This window comes from Acartia tonsa, chromosome 7 (genome assembly GCF_053477335.1).
Source record: "Acartia tonsa isolate MP-2025a chromosome 7, ASM5347733v1, whole genome shotgun sequence".
In the NCBI taxonomy this organism is placed as follows: domain Eukaryota; kingdom Metazoa; phylum Arthropoda; class Copepoda; order Calanoida; family Acartiidae; genus Acartia; species Acartia tonsa.
The window spans coordinates 51116840-51132390 of record NC_137266.1 but is presented as its reverse complement, the minus strand read 5'-3'; the positions used below and the strand labels follow the sequence as shown (position 1 = coordinate 51132390).

Genomic DNA, 15551 nt, shown 5'->3' with positions numbered 1-15551 from the left:
ATAAACAACTAACATGAAAAATTAAAAATTAAATTATAATGTTATCCCTGATGACCATCTGGAGAGAAAGCCAGGGCAGAACAGCCTCGAGAACCAGAGTCTATCTCCAGGCTACCAGTGTTCGGAATCTTCACAATAAAAATAATAATAATCTTAATCTTTATGTTTGTATTTAATATGAAAGCTACTCAGCTTGTTTGCTGCTTGAATTAGAAGACGAATAAAGTCCCTCAACAGATTATGACGTCAAACGATAAAATAACCAATGAGAGGCTAGTATACACTGTAATTGACTAATGGTAAAATTTATACTTGCCTCCCATATTGGTCATTTTATCGAATGACGTCATAATTTGTTTAGGGACTTTAATTGTCTTCCTTGAGTTATCTTATCTTTTAAATAGTAAAATGTAACTTCTAAAAGTCTACCCCTCTGACTATAAAAATACAATAATAATGACCAAGGATAGGGCAATACACAGACTAAATTCAAATGGCAAGCCAGTAAATATTTTGATTGACCAAGGGTAGTCCAGTGTTAATCGTCATTTTTATAGGCACTATAAAAAGCTTTCGCTCTTTCAAAAAAAAAAAAATCTCTCACTAAATTTTTCCGTTTTATTTAATAAATTAATATGTGGTGTGGGGAGAAGAGTCCCCAACCCTAGTCTCAATTGTCTAAAATAGTGTAAATACAGGGAGGGAGGGGACATTGGGCTGTTTATTACATTTGTCCCTAACGTTTTATAATATCTTCGGCTTAACAACTTTGGGTACTTTTGATTGGTTGGTTTATTAAGTTGAGAGTTCAAACTTTTCAATCTCTAATTGTAATCTACAGAGGGAATAATCTTGTGTATTATCATTGGGAATGTACATCAATTTATTGGCCATTGTCTGGTATGGATTGAATCCTTACCTTATAAGGTTGTCCAGGTAATCTTGACCATTTGAAAGTTTCTTTCTCATCTTTGCTTGGAGATCCATCATTCACTGTCGGTCCAAACTAAGAATATATATAGCTAAATACAGGGATCTAAAGGGATAAGACAATGTTTCTTTCTCATGTTTTGCTTGGGGATCCATCATTCTCTGTCGGTCCAAACTAAGAATGTATATAGCTAAATACAGGGGTCTAAAGGGATAAGGCAATGTATCTTTCTCATCTTTGCTTGGAGATCCATCATTCACTGTCGGACCAAACTAAGAATATATCCTATTTTATAAAGTAACTAGCAGCTTCGCCTCTAGCCTAGATACTAAAGGCTCTTTTAAGAAAAAAGAAAAAAGCAAAAAAAACTTATAATGGCATAAGAGAGTTGGTTTTAAGTTTTCATGAAATTTCAATGAAAGAAAACATGACTAGAATAGATTCTTCAATATATCTATCAGAAAACGACCAACCTTAAATCCTAATTCAGGAGCCATACTTCTGAGAGTTTGTTTTGAGGAATTTGGTGGAGGTACTGGCTCTATAGTTATCCATAACTATGAAAATAACTAACCTTAAATCCTAATTCAGGCTGGGTTGGAGCCATACTTCTGAGTGTGGGTTCTGAGGAATTAGGTGGAGGTACTGGCTCTATAGTTATCCATAACTATGAAAATAACTAACCTTAAATCCTAATTCAGGCTGGGTTGGAGCCATACTTCTGAATGTGGGTTCTGAGGAATTTGGTGGAGGTACTGGCTCTATAGTTATCCATAACTATGAAAATAACTAACCTTAAATCCTAATTCAGGCTGGGTTGGAGCCATACTTCTGAGTGTGGGTTCTGAGGAATTAGGTGGGGGTACTGGCTCTATAGTTATTCATAGCTATGAAAATAACTAACCTTAAATCCTAATTCAGGCTGGGTTGGAGCCATACTTCTGAGTGTGGGTTCTGAGGAATTTGGTGGAGGCACTGGCTCTATAGTTATCCATAAGGTCGAGGGATACTTCTTCCTATTATATAAAGTATTGATTGGGTCTTTGAATATCAGCCAATAGCGTCGGAAATATTAAAACAACCAAGTCCCTTTGAAAGATTAGAAAACGATTAGCGAACAGACAACAAAGTTCCCCACCACTGGAACCAGGTAGTTGTGTGATTATTACATCTATTTGTATTATTTTATTGCCCAACTTATGACTATCATGAGAAATTAATATCATTCAAATAAACAGCAAATTGGCTAATCCTTAAGAAGCTCTTTATTGTGCCTATAAAAAGGGGGTAACTTTAAATATAGTATCCCAAATGACGTCATATTATAAAAATTGATTATTTAAATTATACGTCATTTGGTACATTTCGGCCAAAAGTTTTACAATTTATTCCCTTTTTTATAGGCACTAGAAAAAGCTGCAGTCTCTAATATACTCTTGTCTTGAATAGTACCTCTTACTGTTTTTCCATGTATTCCAAATGCCAGCAGAATTTCCCCCGTCTTCCTTATAGGATGTGGAATCTGGTTTGAATAACTGTAACCTAATTAAATTAAAATTTCTATGATGATAAAAATGTAAACAAAATGTTATTTGAATGTATTTGGATCATCACATATAGGCCTCTAGGAGCTTTTAAGGGAGGGGGAGGGGTTTAACCTAAACTTTACATTTTTGGGGATGGAAATGTTTTTTTTCAAATAATAGGGTTCAGGTATTCTCCTCCAAAATTGTTGTTAAACTTCCCTGGACCTATAAGAAACTTTAATGTATAATAGAATCTTGTCAATTCAGTAGCTAGCGAGATTTTAATCTACAAACATACAGTCATCCTGTTACATTTTTATTAGGATTGTGCCATTTTTAATACTTTAATTGTCAAAAATTCATTAACTTTTGAATTTAGCAAAGCTTTTATTTAGTCAAAATAAATTTTGGCAACAAAGAAGAAAAAGTCTGGATAATGGAAAGAAAACAAAGAAGAAGGTTTCGTCATATTTTCATAGTAGCTTTGGATAGGTTATTTTAGTTTAGGTAAGGTTAGGTAAATGTTAATGATTGTCCCGTAGGATTAGAGCATGGGAAAGAAATTGAAAAAACGACTGTGAAAATACAACAAAAGCTGCTACTATGTTTTCTTTTCATAATCCAAAAGTCTCCATGATAAATATCAATGTATCAATAATGAAAAAATTAAATATTCTTTAGTTTGTACTACCTGACTTTTTCACCAAATCTTTTTGATGTCCATTCCTCTTCCCTACAACATTTTGTTTGAGAATTAACAATTTTTGATTTAGACATGTTAGAATTGTCCTATCGATTTCAAACTTTGCATGATGATTCCTCTAACAGTTAGGTACGACTTAGAAAGCATAGCAACTCTATAATCGTTACTAATATATCCGTACTTACATTTAAAACATGCTGATTTTTGACCACAGTATTCTGTATTTACAAAGTTTTGCTAAAAATTTACTTACTATTTTGTTTGGACTTAACATTTATATTCGGCTTATTCAGTTCTGACACTTTACAAGTGTTAATGTTCGTTATCCTTGTTTAATGAGAATTATTCTTTATGGTATATTTTGAAAAATTTAATTACCTAATTTTTAGAAATCCCCAAGCGATATTATACCAGCCTCCTTTTTCTTTCTGTTTCCTATTTAAATTTATTATTATACTATAAGTTTTGTAGTAAATAAACCAAAAACATATAAGTTTTAAAAATATTTAAATTTAAAAAGAAATATTTTCATAAACCTGTAGTTTTCTTTCGCCAAAGACATGGGTACAAAATCTATGATTTCAAAGAATAACATCAAATTCTAAAAAAAACAATAACATTTATGTACAAGGTTTATTTTTTAAAAATAAATATAAGTTGAATATTTTACCTTATTTTTTTCGATAACCAAATCAAAATCATCATTAAACAGTAACAGTTCTTCCCACCTATAAAGATAATAATATAATTTTTGGTAAAAGAGAATTTTCAGTTTTTTTGTGTGGGATTAAATTTCAATTTATTTAATTGAAAATTTAGAAAATTCACTTTGATTTCATCTTCTTTTTTTTGGGTGGGGGGGGGGAGTGGGCTGCTGGAGGTTGCTGGTTACTCTAATTGAAAGGATTAGGAAACCTCAGTTAGCCTTCTCAGGGGTTTGGGGAAAAATTTAAAAGTGGCTTTGCTATTTAAAAAAAAAAGTTTATTATGTAACAACATAAAAAGCTTTAATTTTTCCGAGAAGTTATCATTGCTTATCAACCAATTAAATGGCATTTATACATCAGGTAATTTGTTTGCCCTTAAGTTTTATGTTTCATTATACGAGTGGAAGAATTGCAACAATGTTGTTTTGCTTCAAAATTAAACTTACTTTGGTTGAATGTCTTTTCTAACTCTAAAATCATAAGGTTGAGTCATTAGGGGCAGAATTCGAGATACTTTTCCATCTAAATAATAATAATATTTTTTTTATCGCATCATACTGAAGACAGCTTTTGGCGGATATTAAAATAAAAAATAATAAGATTTTGTTAGCCATTCTCATAACAAAGAGGTAAAACTAATCCCAGTCAGACCAATAATTTAATTTTATTTGAACATCTAGGTGAGAATGTGCATGTGCGCTTAACTAAAATTTCATTATGTAACAGCGGCTACGCCCCTAGAGGTCTTTAGAGGGGTGGAAGTCGTCCACTCCATTTTCAATTTTAGTACTAAATTTTAAAAAAAAAAATTTTTTTTTTGGGGGGGGTGGTTTAATTTGGGGGCGATTTCTTTTGGAAGGGTATTGATACTCTCCTTCAAATGGCTATAAACCTTCCAAGGACCTGTGAATCTACAAAGAAAAGAAGAACCGTATCGGTTCATTGGTTAGTGATATCGAACGGTACAGATAGACATCCTGCTACTTTTATATAAGGATTGTCCTTGATACACTTGTAATAAATATAATTATTTTTGTAAAATTAAATCTTACCCTCATAATATGAAGTAACTTTTCTGTTAGGATCTGATTTCTGTATAAGCAATCCATTTGTGCTATTTACCATACTAAAATATAAAAAAATTACAAAATTGAACAAGTTTGAGGCTGCGGATTTTAAAAAAATGATACTTTTTATGATGTCTGTCAGGGATCTAAAGGGATAAGACAATGGCTGATTAATCCTTAATGATGATACATACATACAATTTCACCTATTGCATATTACAATTAGTGGTTGAAACGTTTGGAAACTCAATTTAATGAATCAACTTATCAAAGTGAATTAAAAGTTTTTAAGGGAATGAATAAGAAAACTTTATAAAAGATTTGTAAACTAGTGTAATAAACAGCCCATTGTCGTCCTCTCTAATTGGATTTCTGATCAGTTTCTTCGGAAAATAGCAATGAAGCGGCTTATCTAAGATTTTGCAGCTGAAAATCAAATAATAAGCTCATGGAAGACTCGATTTTCTTAACCCTTACAGATCGGGCCCCAATTCCCACATTATAAGATCTCGGGGGGGGGGGGGGGGGCCCCCCCTCTATCTCGGCTCCTGTTACAGATAAAGATGTAAAATTTTTTCTGGTGGTTCATGTTTATTTATAGAGAAAATTGTTTTTCATAGTCATAGCGGTCAGACCGCACCTTAACCGCTTTTTGCGGCCAGCCGCTGAATTTTAAAACAGCTGTAGAGCGGCCAATTTTGCAGCTAGGATAACCAACATTTAGGACGAACTTTTAGGCCGAAAAACGGCAAATAATGAAAACCGCTATTTACGGCGGTTACGGCGGTAAATCGGCGGTTGGCGGCGCCAATTAATATTTATATCTGTTTATTGTTGCTCAAGGATTTACCAAATAAATTTATAGGTCTCTAGCTGTAATAGAAGCCACGATATTCATGATATATGTTTATTGTAAAAGCCGGACAAAAAAACGGTCAAAAAGTCGGTCTTGGAGCGGTCAAACGGTCATAACACCACTTCTCTCAGAAGGTCATTGATATCTAAGGTTTCTACCCGATACACCAAAGTCATAATGTAGAAATTTTTCTAATTTTGGTGCTACCCAACCGACTTTGGCCGTACACCACGACCGACACAAACCAAATATTCTAATAAAATCAACTCTTGCCGACGTATAATTACTAAACTTAAGAAGTCATGAAGTCACAGCTCTCCATCTTACCTATAAAAAAAATGAGATTGAAAAAACTAGAGGGGAGGGGGCTCTTGGAGCCCCCCCCCCCCCCCCCCGATGTATAAGGGTTAAATATCTTGCATATGTAAATTCTTATATTTGTAAATATTCACGAAACCTTCTATTTTCTACAAAAATAAATAATCACGCAACCTTTTATGTTGCAGAAATATAAGTTAATCACGAATATAACATTGCATTTTGGCAAGGTATGAAAGCGAATTAATGCCAAGGATTATCAACCTTTTCACTATCTATCTATCTATCAACCTATTTTATATCTACCTATGTATTTATCTGTCTATCTATCCTATCTATAAATCTATCCTTAAATTCCTATGTATGTAATTTTTCTTTCTACCTATCTATCTAATCTATTCTATCTAGCTATACATATATCCATTTATATATCTACCTATATTCCTCTGTATGAATCCATCTATTTTCTATCAATGCACCTATAGGGACATCCAAGGGGGCTGAGGAGTTTCCCCCTCCTACAAACTTGAATTACCCCTGTATGAAGATTTTCTAGCCCCCCCCCCCCCCTTAAATTAAAAAGCTTTGACGTCCTAGAATGTACCTGACTTTAACAACAGGATGGCTGGTTAGCATGTCCATTTTCAGTTCATTACATTTGGGGGATAAAGAGGTGTATCTCTCCCCAAGAAGATAAATCCCCCCCCCCCTCCTCTTGAAAGCTTGGACGTCCTACAATTTACCTGACTTTAACAACAGGATGGCTGATGAGCATGTCCATTTTCAGTTCTTCACATTCATGCACAAACACACCAATAACATTCTAGACAATAGACAGGGTTCATTGTCTGTCTGTCTGTACCAAAGAATCTCGCTATCTAAGAAACCAATATGGTTTTCATTTACATGGTAGCTTTTATAGGTCCTGGTAAGGTTTACAACTATTTTGTGGGTGGGTGTCACCACCCTCCCATGAGTAATTGGTTCTAGAAAATAAAGTAACATTCCCCCCCCCCCAAAAAGAAAAATGTAATTTTTTTCATTTAAAAACTACAATTGAAAGTGTGGGGTCGAATGACCCCCCCCCCCCCCCTCAAGTGCCCCTAGAGGCTTCTATGGGGGAGTGTAATCACTAGTGTTTAATATAGTAAGTAGGGAAACTTAACAAGTATTTGCGTTTTTTTAATGAAACTGTTTGTCTTAGTTTAGAACTGTTTTTCTTTATGGCTAACCCCTACTGATGGCCCTAAACCTAAGTTGCCTATACTTGCAGTGCCCTATCCCTTTAGGGCTACCCTGTACCCAATATAACCTAACCTAAGGTAAAATACTAAGACAATATTTTTATATTAATTCAAAACAATTTGACAATACCTTATTTTCCTCTTTTTCTTCTTTTGTTTTGTTTTTATCTTCTTTTTCTCCTAATTGTTCTCTAATAGACAAAAAAGATAATATCAAAAGATCTTATCTTATCGAACACTTTTTGTATATTATATTCATACACATGTACATTTTAACCAAAAGCTATATCATGTAACAGGTAAAGAAATACTTAATTTGCGCCCTTAGCCTTTATTACATCACTTTTGGTGTGGAATCAATAGCTTCAATCAACATAGCTGTATTAGATAAAAAACTTACTAATTTAGTTTGGTATAATATTACCTTTTTTCCTTTCTCTCACGTCTCTTTCTTTTTTCTTCTTTAGCCGGGTTAATGTCTTTTTTCTTTGCCTGCAAATATTTAAAAGTTGTTGAAATGTATAACAAGGATAACAATATTAGTTAGTAGCAAAGCTCAGATGTAAATATAAAATTAAATTTAAGAGGTTAACTCACAAACAAATTGTAGAATTTACATATTTATTCAGACATTCTTTAAATGTCAATCCAAAAAAAAGAGTAAATTCAATTTAAAATTAAAGGATTTTTACAAATAATTTAGTCGATTTTTTGTACATTTAATTTTTTGACCATAAAAAACCTCTTAATTTCAGCTATCTATCTGAAACAGACACCATGCAATTCATGTTTTCTCAAAAAGCTTCAGACGGACAGACATTCTAGAGAAGCTTCGCTATTGAAAAGTTGTTTGCAGGTTAAAATGTAATTTTAGAATTTGCATTTATATTGACATTTCAAAGTTTTTTACATACGGGGGAAAAAGTTATTGAATAACACAAAATTGGAAAAAAGGTTACTTTGAAAAAAGACATTAATCTTATTTTCACTAACATATATCGTTGTGTCTTTAGGTCACATAATCACACACACACAATATGCTAATCAAAGATTTTAAGATTCTAGAAGAAATTCCTTATAATAATGTAAAAGGATCTCTGTCTGTGTGCGTGTCTGTCTGTCTGTCTGTACCGAATGATCACGTTAATCGCTGAACCGACGTGGTTCTAATTTACAGTTCAGTGTACCTACTCATAGGGCCGAGGAGGTTATAACTATTTTTTAAAAGTAATATAAGTTGGAGTGGGTCGGCACCCCCTCCCTCCATCCTTCAAGGGCTATTAGAGGGGCGAAGCCGCTACTGATAAATAACTAAATACAAATCTATTGTTGTAGCAGTCTAAATGATTGACTTTGTAAAATGTATGTTTAGGTTTTCAGTTGATCAGTTGTCGACTTAGTTTTGCTTAGTACATCTTCTCTATTACTTAGCTGCTATAATCGTACGTTCGTCCGTCAATAGTTGGGAGAAACCTAGTTCAAATCCCCCCCCCCCCCATAGACTTTACACTTGGTTGACAAATGCTATCGCAATTTGTCAGATTATCACGCAACCTCCCCCTTAGATGCCCTAATGTTGTAAGGAGGGAGATTTGTAGGAAGTTAGGATTCTACCAATCAAGCAGCTTTAACCATGCTTTCCCTCATCCATGCTCCTCGAATGAGAGAGCCATTAATTAGGGTGGCTTAATATGGAACACCTGCCAAAACTCTAGGCCAGGGTGATGTATTAATTGAGTAGCTTCCACGAGAATTGCGGGTCAGCTTGTAATGTAACATAGAATACAACCAGCTGTGCACGAAGCTTACCAATCTAAGATTGGCCAAAGGATTCTCACTTCCAGTCTCTGTGTGCATCTGAGTCCTAACTTCAGAGAATCAGGGCTACAACTACTACTACTACTAGATAAAATTACACTATCCTCCTTTTTTTCTTTAAAAAAGCTGGTATTGTTATCCGTTATTGCTGCGCTATTTTGGACTAAATCAACCTTGTTAAAAACAAATCTTTTATATAAATAGGGTCAGTACGTCCGTCTGTAACGGATACCACTTTCCGTTACTTTAGAGATGTTAGAATTTTCCTATTTATTTTAAACTTTGCAAGATGATTTTTATAACTATCAATTACAATTTAAGAAGCGTAGCAGCTCTATAATCGTTAACAGAAAACTCGTACGTCCATTTAAAACATGATCCCAAGAACCTCAATGTTTTTACGCAATTTTACAACAAATTTAAGTACAATTTTGTTTAGATTAGAAATTCTGACACTTGTTATTGTTCGTTTTTCCTTTCTTCTAATTTTAGCGCATCACTTTTATGGATGTTGTCAAACTTAATGTTACCTTATTTGGATCGCTGATATCATTTCGAATCCTAAAATTTAAATGAAATCAAATAAGTTTGGGGAAACTTTGTGAATTTAATTCAAAATTGTTTTGACTTTCTCAAGGTTATAATTTTTTATGGAAAGTAATACAATGTTTGTTGGTCTTTTTTAGTGTTTTTTTTTTTTGTAGATTTAGAAACCCTTTCTTAGTAAATTAGAAAATTATTGCTTGATTATACGCATAAGCCTTATTTCTTATACTATGTAAAATTATAACCCTAAAAAACTAATTTTTAAGTTTTTGCTTCGCTACATATAATTAACAACTGCTCAACTATTCTTTCAAATTATCTTATATTTATTGATTTATTGATAATAAATGAAAAAAAATATCTAACCACTAAAATACCTCGATGTTCTGCAACAGTTTAATTAGTTGGTTAGTTGGTTCAACAACATTGGGGACTTTTATTGAATTTTGGTTGGTTGGTTCATTCAGTTAAGAGTCCAAATTTTTCAATCAAAAATTGTAGTCAACAGAAGGGGTAATTTTGAGTATCATCATTGGGGATGTACATCAATGTATCGGCCATAGTCTTATCCCTTTAGATCCATGATATACATACCTATTTTCTTCATTATCACTCTTGTGTATAATATTAATAGCTGTGCTATTATTCAGAGAGATACTTTTATGTATGTTGTCATCCTTATTAATAATATATACATACCTATTTTCTTCATTATCACTCTTATGTATGATATTACTAGCTGTGCTGTTATTCAAAGAGTCGCTTTCCTCCAATTCTAACTTTTTCTTTCGCCTCTTTCTTTCCAATTTCTTATCTTTACTCTTTTCCTAAATAAATCATTTAATATAATAGTTATTTATATGAAGATTAAAACCAGTTTTGTTAGATTCAAGAGTGTAGATTTTCTATTATTTTCAAAATAAAATTGGAGAGTTATTTTTTCTTTTGGGAGTTGGAATAAAATAGCTAAATAGCAGAACCAGTATCTATACTTCTTGAAAAGTGGACCCCAATCAGTTGTAATTGATATCTTACCCTTCTAACAGACGGACATACATCGTTCCACTTTGTATTATAGATAGTGTTAAAAGTTGATGTCAAATACTTTGAAAAAGGTATTTTTTTAGAATTTAGGGGAAATTCGGAGGGCTCAGCAGTTACAGATATCTTACAGAGAACAAATTTAAGATTTTAATCATAAATAACCTTGTTATCATCCTCATTTCGTGTTTTGGAAGATTTCTTTCTAGTTTTCTTTACTGATTCCATTTCTATCTCTTCTTTCTCACTCATTTTTTAATTCTGAGATAAATAAATCCTTATACTAAAGTAACAGGATGTCTGTGTGTTTGTGTGTTTGTTTGTTTGTGTGTTTGTGTGTCTGTGTGTCTGTACCAAAGGATCTCGCTAACCGCTCAACCGATCGGGTTCTCCTTAAAAGGGTAGCTTCTCATAAGTCTCGGGAAGGTTTATAACTATTTTCTTGGGGGGTGTGACACCCCAACCCCCCCCCCAAAAAAAAAAAAAAAATTTAAAATCCCCCCCGAAAACAAAAATTTAAATTACTTTAACTAAAATTAAAAAAGAGGGGAGGTCCCCCCCAAATTTTTTTTTCCTTTTCTTTTAAAATCTAGAATATGAAATTGAGTTATTAAATTCGACTCTCTCCTCCTCAAGTGCCCCTAGAGGACTCTAAAGGCGTAGCCGCTAGTATGTATAATAGCAAAAGAAGGATGTAATTGTACTTGTCTGTTCATTAAGATCTAAGAAACTTTATATGCTTTGTACTGTTCTGGTTAGGTTTCAGACAATTTTTGTGTATATTAAAAAGGGCGAGGGGGCAAGATCAAAATTAACACATGAAGTATGAAAATATGAGAAACTATGTACATTACAAATAAGAACCATATCAGTTCATCGGTTAGAGAGATCCTTATGTAAAGACAAACAAATAGACATCATGTTACTTTTATATAAGGATAATATTTCACTCATTTTATACTTTTAAAAAATTATTTAGAATCGTATAGTAGTATATAGTACTCATATTTTGTTTTAGAATGGTTTATAATAAGAATTTGTGTATATTTTGAGAAAGCTGTAATATTTCTAATTCTTTTTTTCTACCTGTACAATACGTTTGTTAGTTGGTTTTGCAAGGCTTTCCTTTTATAATATCATAAGTATACTATAGTAGATCAGGGATAATACAATGGCCGATTAATTGATGCACATCCAAAATAACGATAAACAAAATAACCCATTATGTAGTGTAAACTTAGGTTGAAACGTTTGTACACTCAACTTAATAAACCAACCAATCAAAATTTACTTAAGTCCCCAATGATGTGAAGGCAACGAAAGTCCGCAAACTTTTAAGCTAACGAATAAGAAAATGTTATAATAAAACTTTTGGGACTAGTGTAATAAACAAACCATTGTCCGCTCTCTCTCTGATAAGAAGTATTGTTATTCGAACTTTTTGAATATATCTGAATAAATAACATATGATTAATCAACTTGATGCCTAATTTATATTATATATTTAATCACGCAACCTACCTAGCAATATTTTAGAAAAAATGTTCAACAAAACCTGACCTAAACAGACCTAAAGTAATAAACATGCAAACAAACTACTCCCCTTCAACTTATTTTTATTTTATTAAAAGCGAAGCTTTTCTATAATTAACTCTGTCCGTCCGTCTGTCTGAGAAAGATAGCTTTTTTTTCGTTAATTTAGGCAAGTTAGAATTGTCCTATCGCTTTGCTTGGTGATTCCTGTAGTAGTTAGGTACGATTTAGAAAGCGTAGCAACTCTATAATCATTACCAGAATGTCCGTACGACCATTTTAAACATGTTAATTTTTTACCTTTTTAAATAGCTTATTTTTTTGTGATCTAACTATCCGATTAATCTGTTTGGTATATTGATTCCTGGGACGACAAAGTACAAAAACAATATCCTGTATCAAGCAGTTTTTCAACAAATTTACTTCGACTCTTTTACATTTATTGGGACATAGTGCATTTCATTACACTAGGTTAGGTAACATAATTTCACTTTTTAATAAAATCTAAAATGCAGCCGTTTTTTAGAAAACTAGATTTGAAAATTTGAAACTTGGTCAAAATTTTAAATAAATAGTCTTTGCTTTTCTAGTCTTGATTATGCGGCAACTCCTAGGGGATGAAAATTGAACTTGAAATTTTCAAATCTAATTTTTTCAAAAACGGCTGCATTTTAGATTTTATTGAAAAGTGAAATTTAGTTACCTAATCTAGGGTAATGAAATTCACTATGTCCCAATTTAGGTTCTGACACAAAAGTCAAAGCACCTTCGAACACACTGTGTATACCATCTTGAGCGAAGCTAATATTTCATTAAAATAGCCCTTAAACTACGCCTTCTTAGATTTTTCAAAAATTACAAATCAAGCATAAAATCTTAATGAAAGCTAGCAAAAGAATTTGGCATATGTTTAATTGAAACATACACACATACAAAATTAATCTTATGCAGATTAACATAATTGGTTGAAGAGTTTTGACACTACGGTACGGTCAACCAATGACAGTTTGATAAAAGTACCCGAAGATCTTTAGTCAATGAATGAGAAAACTTTGGGTACCAGTGTAATTTACTGTACAATGTCCTCTCCCTCCTTGCATAAAAAATCACAACATATTTTCATTTTTTCTTTCGTTTGCAAATTAAACCTATGGCACATTTGTAAGCAGTGTTTTTACAAAATAACAAAATAAGTATGTTTAAGCTAACAATAATTTTGTTTATTCTAATATATACAGTAGTAAGGTTTTGTCTGAAGCTTGGAATTTAAATAACATTTGAACTGTTTTAGTTCTCCCCTTTTAGGAAAGCTTCATGTAGGTCATGTGATGGTTTTAGGCTATTCCATGCTACCTTTTTACTTGTCCCTTAGATGCTAGTGTCACAACAGCTAGTTCTATTAGCTTTTTATGTCTGTAGCGAAGAATTTCACTGACGGCTTAAGCCGGAAAATAAGGGAAAATTCGGAGGGCTCAGCAGTTACAGATATCTTAGAGAACAAATTTAAGATTTTAATCATAAATAACCTTGTTATCATCCTCATTTCTAGTTTTGGAAGATTTCTTTCTTGTTTTCTTTACTGATTCCATTTCTATCTCTTCTTTGTCACTCATTTTTTAATTCTAAGAAAAATAAATGTGTAAAAATGTATAAAAGGAGAACTAAATGAGTTCAGTAATTATTGAAATCTTAAGCTTCAAACATAAAAACCATATTACTTTAAAATATAAGGATATAAAAAAAACCGCGACCGTGGCTCAACACGTAGCGCATCCGCTCGTCGTCGGGAAGGTGATAGGTTCGAATCTCGGTCCAACACCGCGTCATAACTAAAGACGTTAAAAATGGTTCCTACTGCTACTATGTTAGGTGCGCGACAAAAATAGTTAGAGTAGGAGGAATGCCTTGGCCCAAAACAGGCGCAACTCACTTCCATGCACAGTTAGGACTTCTCTGACAAAGGTTGTGCAATCAAAGGGTTGGTTGTCTGATGGGCAAATGGACGCTTTACACCGCTATCATAGGGCTTAGGGCTGACAACCCTCTCCCATATCCATAAAACCCACAATTTTACAGAAACACTAACAAATTGTCAGCGGCCTATGCTCCCCCTGTGGAGTGAAAAGGGCTTGTTACTGTTATAGGATATAAAAATACTGAACGTAATCCTATGAATAAAGTAAGATCTAAGAAAGTTAAGGATTTCAGTGGTACTGGATAGGTTTTAGGCTATGAGAAGCTACATTATAAAGAAGAACCATATCGGAGAGGCGGTTATAGAGATCCTCAGGTAAAGATAAATAGGCATCATTTTACTTTTATATAAGGATAATATTTCACTCATTTTATACTTTTAAAAAATTATTTAGAAATGTATATTAGTATGTAATATTTTTATTTTATTTTAGCAATGGTTTACAAATAAGAATTTGTGTATATTTTGAGAAAGCTGTAGTAATTCTAATTCTTATTTCTACCTGTACAATACTTTAGGTTTTGTTTTGGAAAGGCTTTCCTTTTATAATATCATAAATTCCATAGTAGATCAGGGATCTAAATAAGACAATAAGCGTTAAATTTACGCATTTCCCAAATGATAATATACAAAATTACCCCTTCTTTAGATAATAAAAAGGGGTTTAAACGTTTGGACACTAAAGTTAATGAACTAACCAATCAAAGTTCAACAAAATTCCCCAAAGCTGATATGCCAACAAATAAAAAACGTAATCATAAAACTTTGGGGACTAAATAATGAAAGCCAAATGTCCCCTCACTCCCTGATAATAGATAGATGTTTTATGTCTTGCATGACCAATAAGATCTTGTAAACAGCTGAAACAATAATTCTTTGTAATTAGTATTATTATTAAACTTTTTCAATATTTCCGGATAAATAACATATAAAAAAAGTGGATATATTATTACTTGGATCTTACACCAGATTTTTATGTCCTATAATAAATTGAAACATGAACTGGTCTAAAATAACAATTCTCCTCTTCCAACCCCTTACCACATCACCTCCACTTCTTCTGTATGAACGAACTGCCCAATAAATGCGTTCCATGTTAGCAAGCTAAACCTTTTTTAACCTGTCATAACATCCACGTATGTTCTACTTCCATTATATCAGTTTATGGTTTTTAATCTATATATTGTTTTATATAATCACGCAACCTACTTATTAATATTTTAGAAAAACTGAAAGTAAGAAGAATTTTGGTACTTTCCCCAAAATGTCCGGTTAAGCACTGATAA

The 15551-nt window shown here is 32.7% G+C and overlaps 1 protein-coding gene across 1 annotated transcript; it reads right to left on the bottom strand.

Moving 5' to 3' along the window:
• Positions 1 to 41: 41 nt before the first annotated feature.
• On the bottom strand, positions 42 to 13914 carry LOC145324605 (jouberin-like). The gene is made up of 16 exons (XM_080167187.1): positions 13817 to 13914; positions 10416 to 10543; positions 9701 to 9731; positions 7777 to 7844; positions 7483 to 7543; positions 6852 to 6931; positions 4920 to 4993; positions 4314 to 4389; positions 3831 to 3888; positions 3697 to 3761; positions 3539 to 3595; positions 3149 to 3190; positions 2384 to 2473; positions 1836 to 1947; positions 920 to 1006; positions 42 to 128 (listed from the first exon to the last, which is right to left on the bottom strand). Exons 1-16 carry the CDS (start codon positions 13901 to 13903, stop codon positions 42 to 44), a joined length of 1203 nt encoding a protein of 400 aa, XP_080023313.1. The 5' UTR covers positions 13904 to 13914.
• Positions 13915 to 15551: the final 1637 nt, after the last annotated feature.

Bases quoted from the DNA above. Each gene is read 5' to 3' on its own strand.
- LOC145324605 (XM_080167187.1), bottom strand. From the start codon at position 13,903: ATGAGTGACAAAGAAGAGATAGAAATGGAATCAGTAAAGAAAACAAGA. The intron at 10,544-13,816 runs GTTATTTATGAT...TGATTTATTTAG, and splicing joins GAAATGAGGATGATAACAAG to GAAAAGAGTAAAGATAAGAA. The intron at 129-919 runs GTAAGGATTCAA...TTTATTGTGAAG, and splicing joins TACCTGGACAACCTTATAAG to ATTCCGAACACTGGTAGCCT.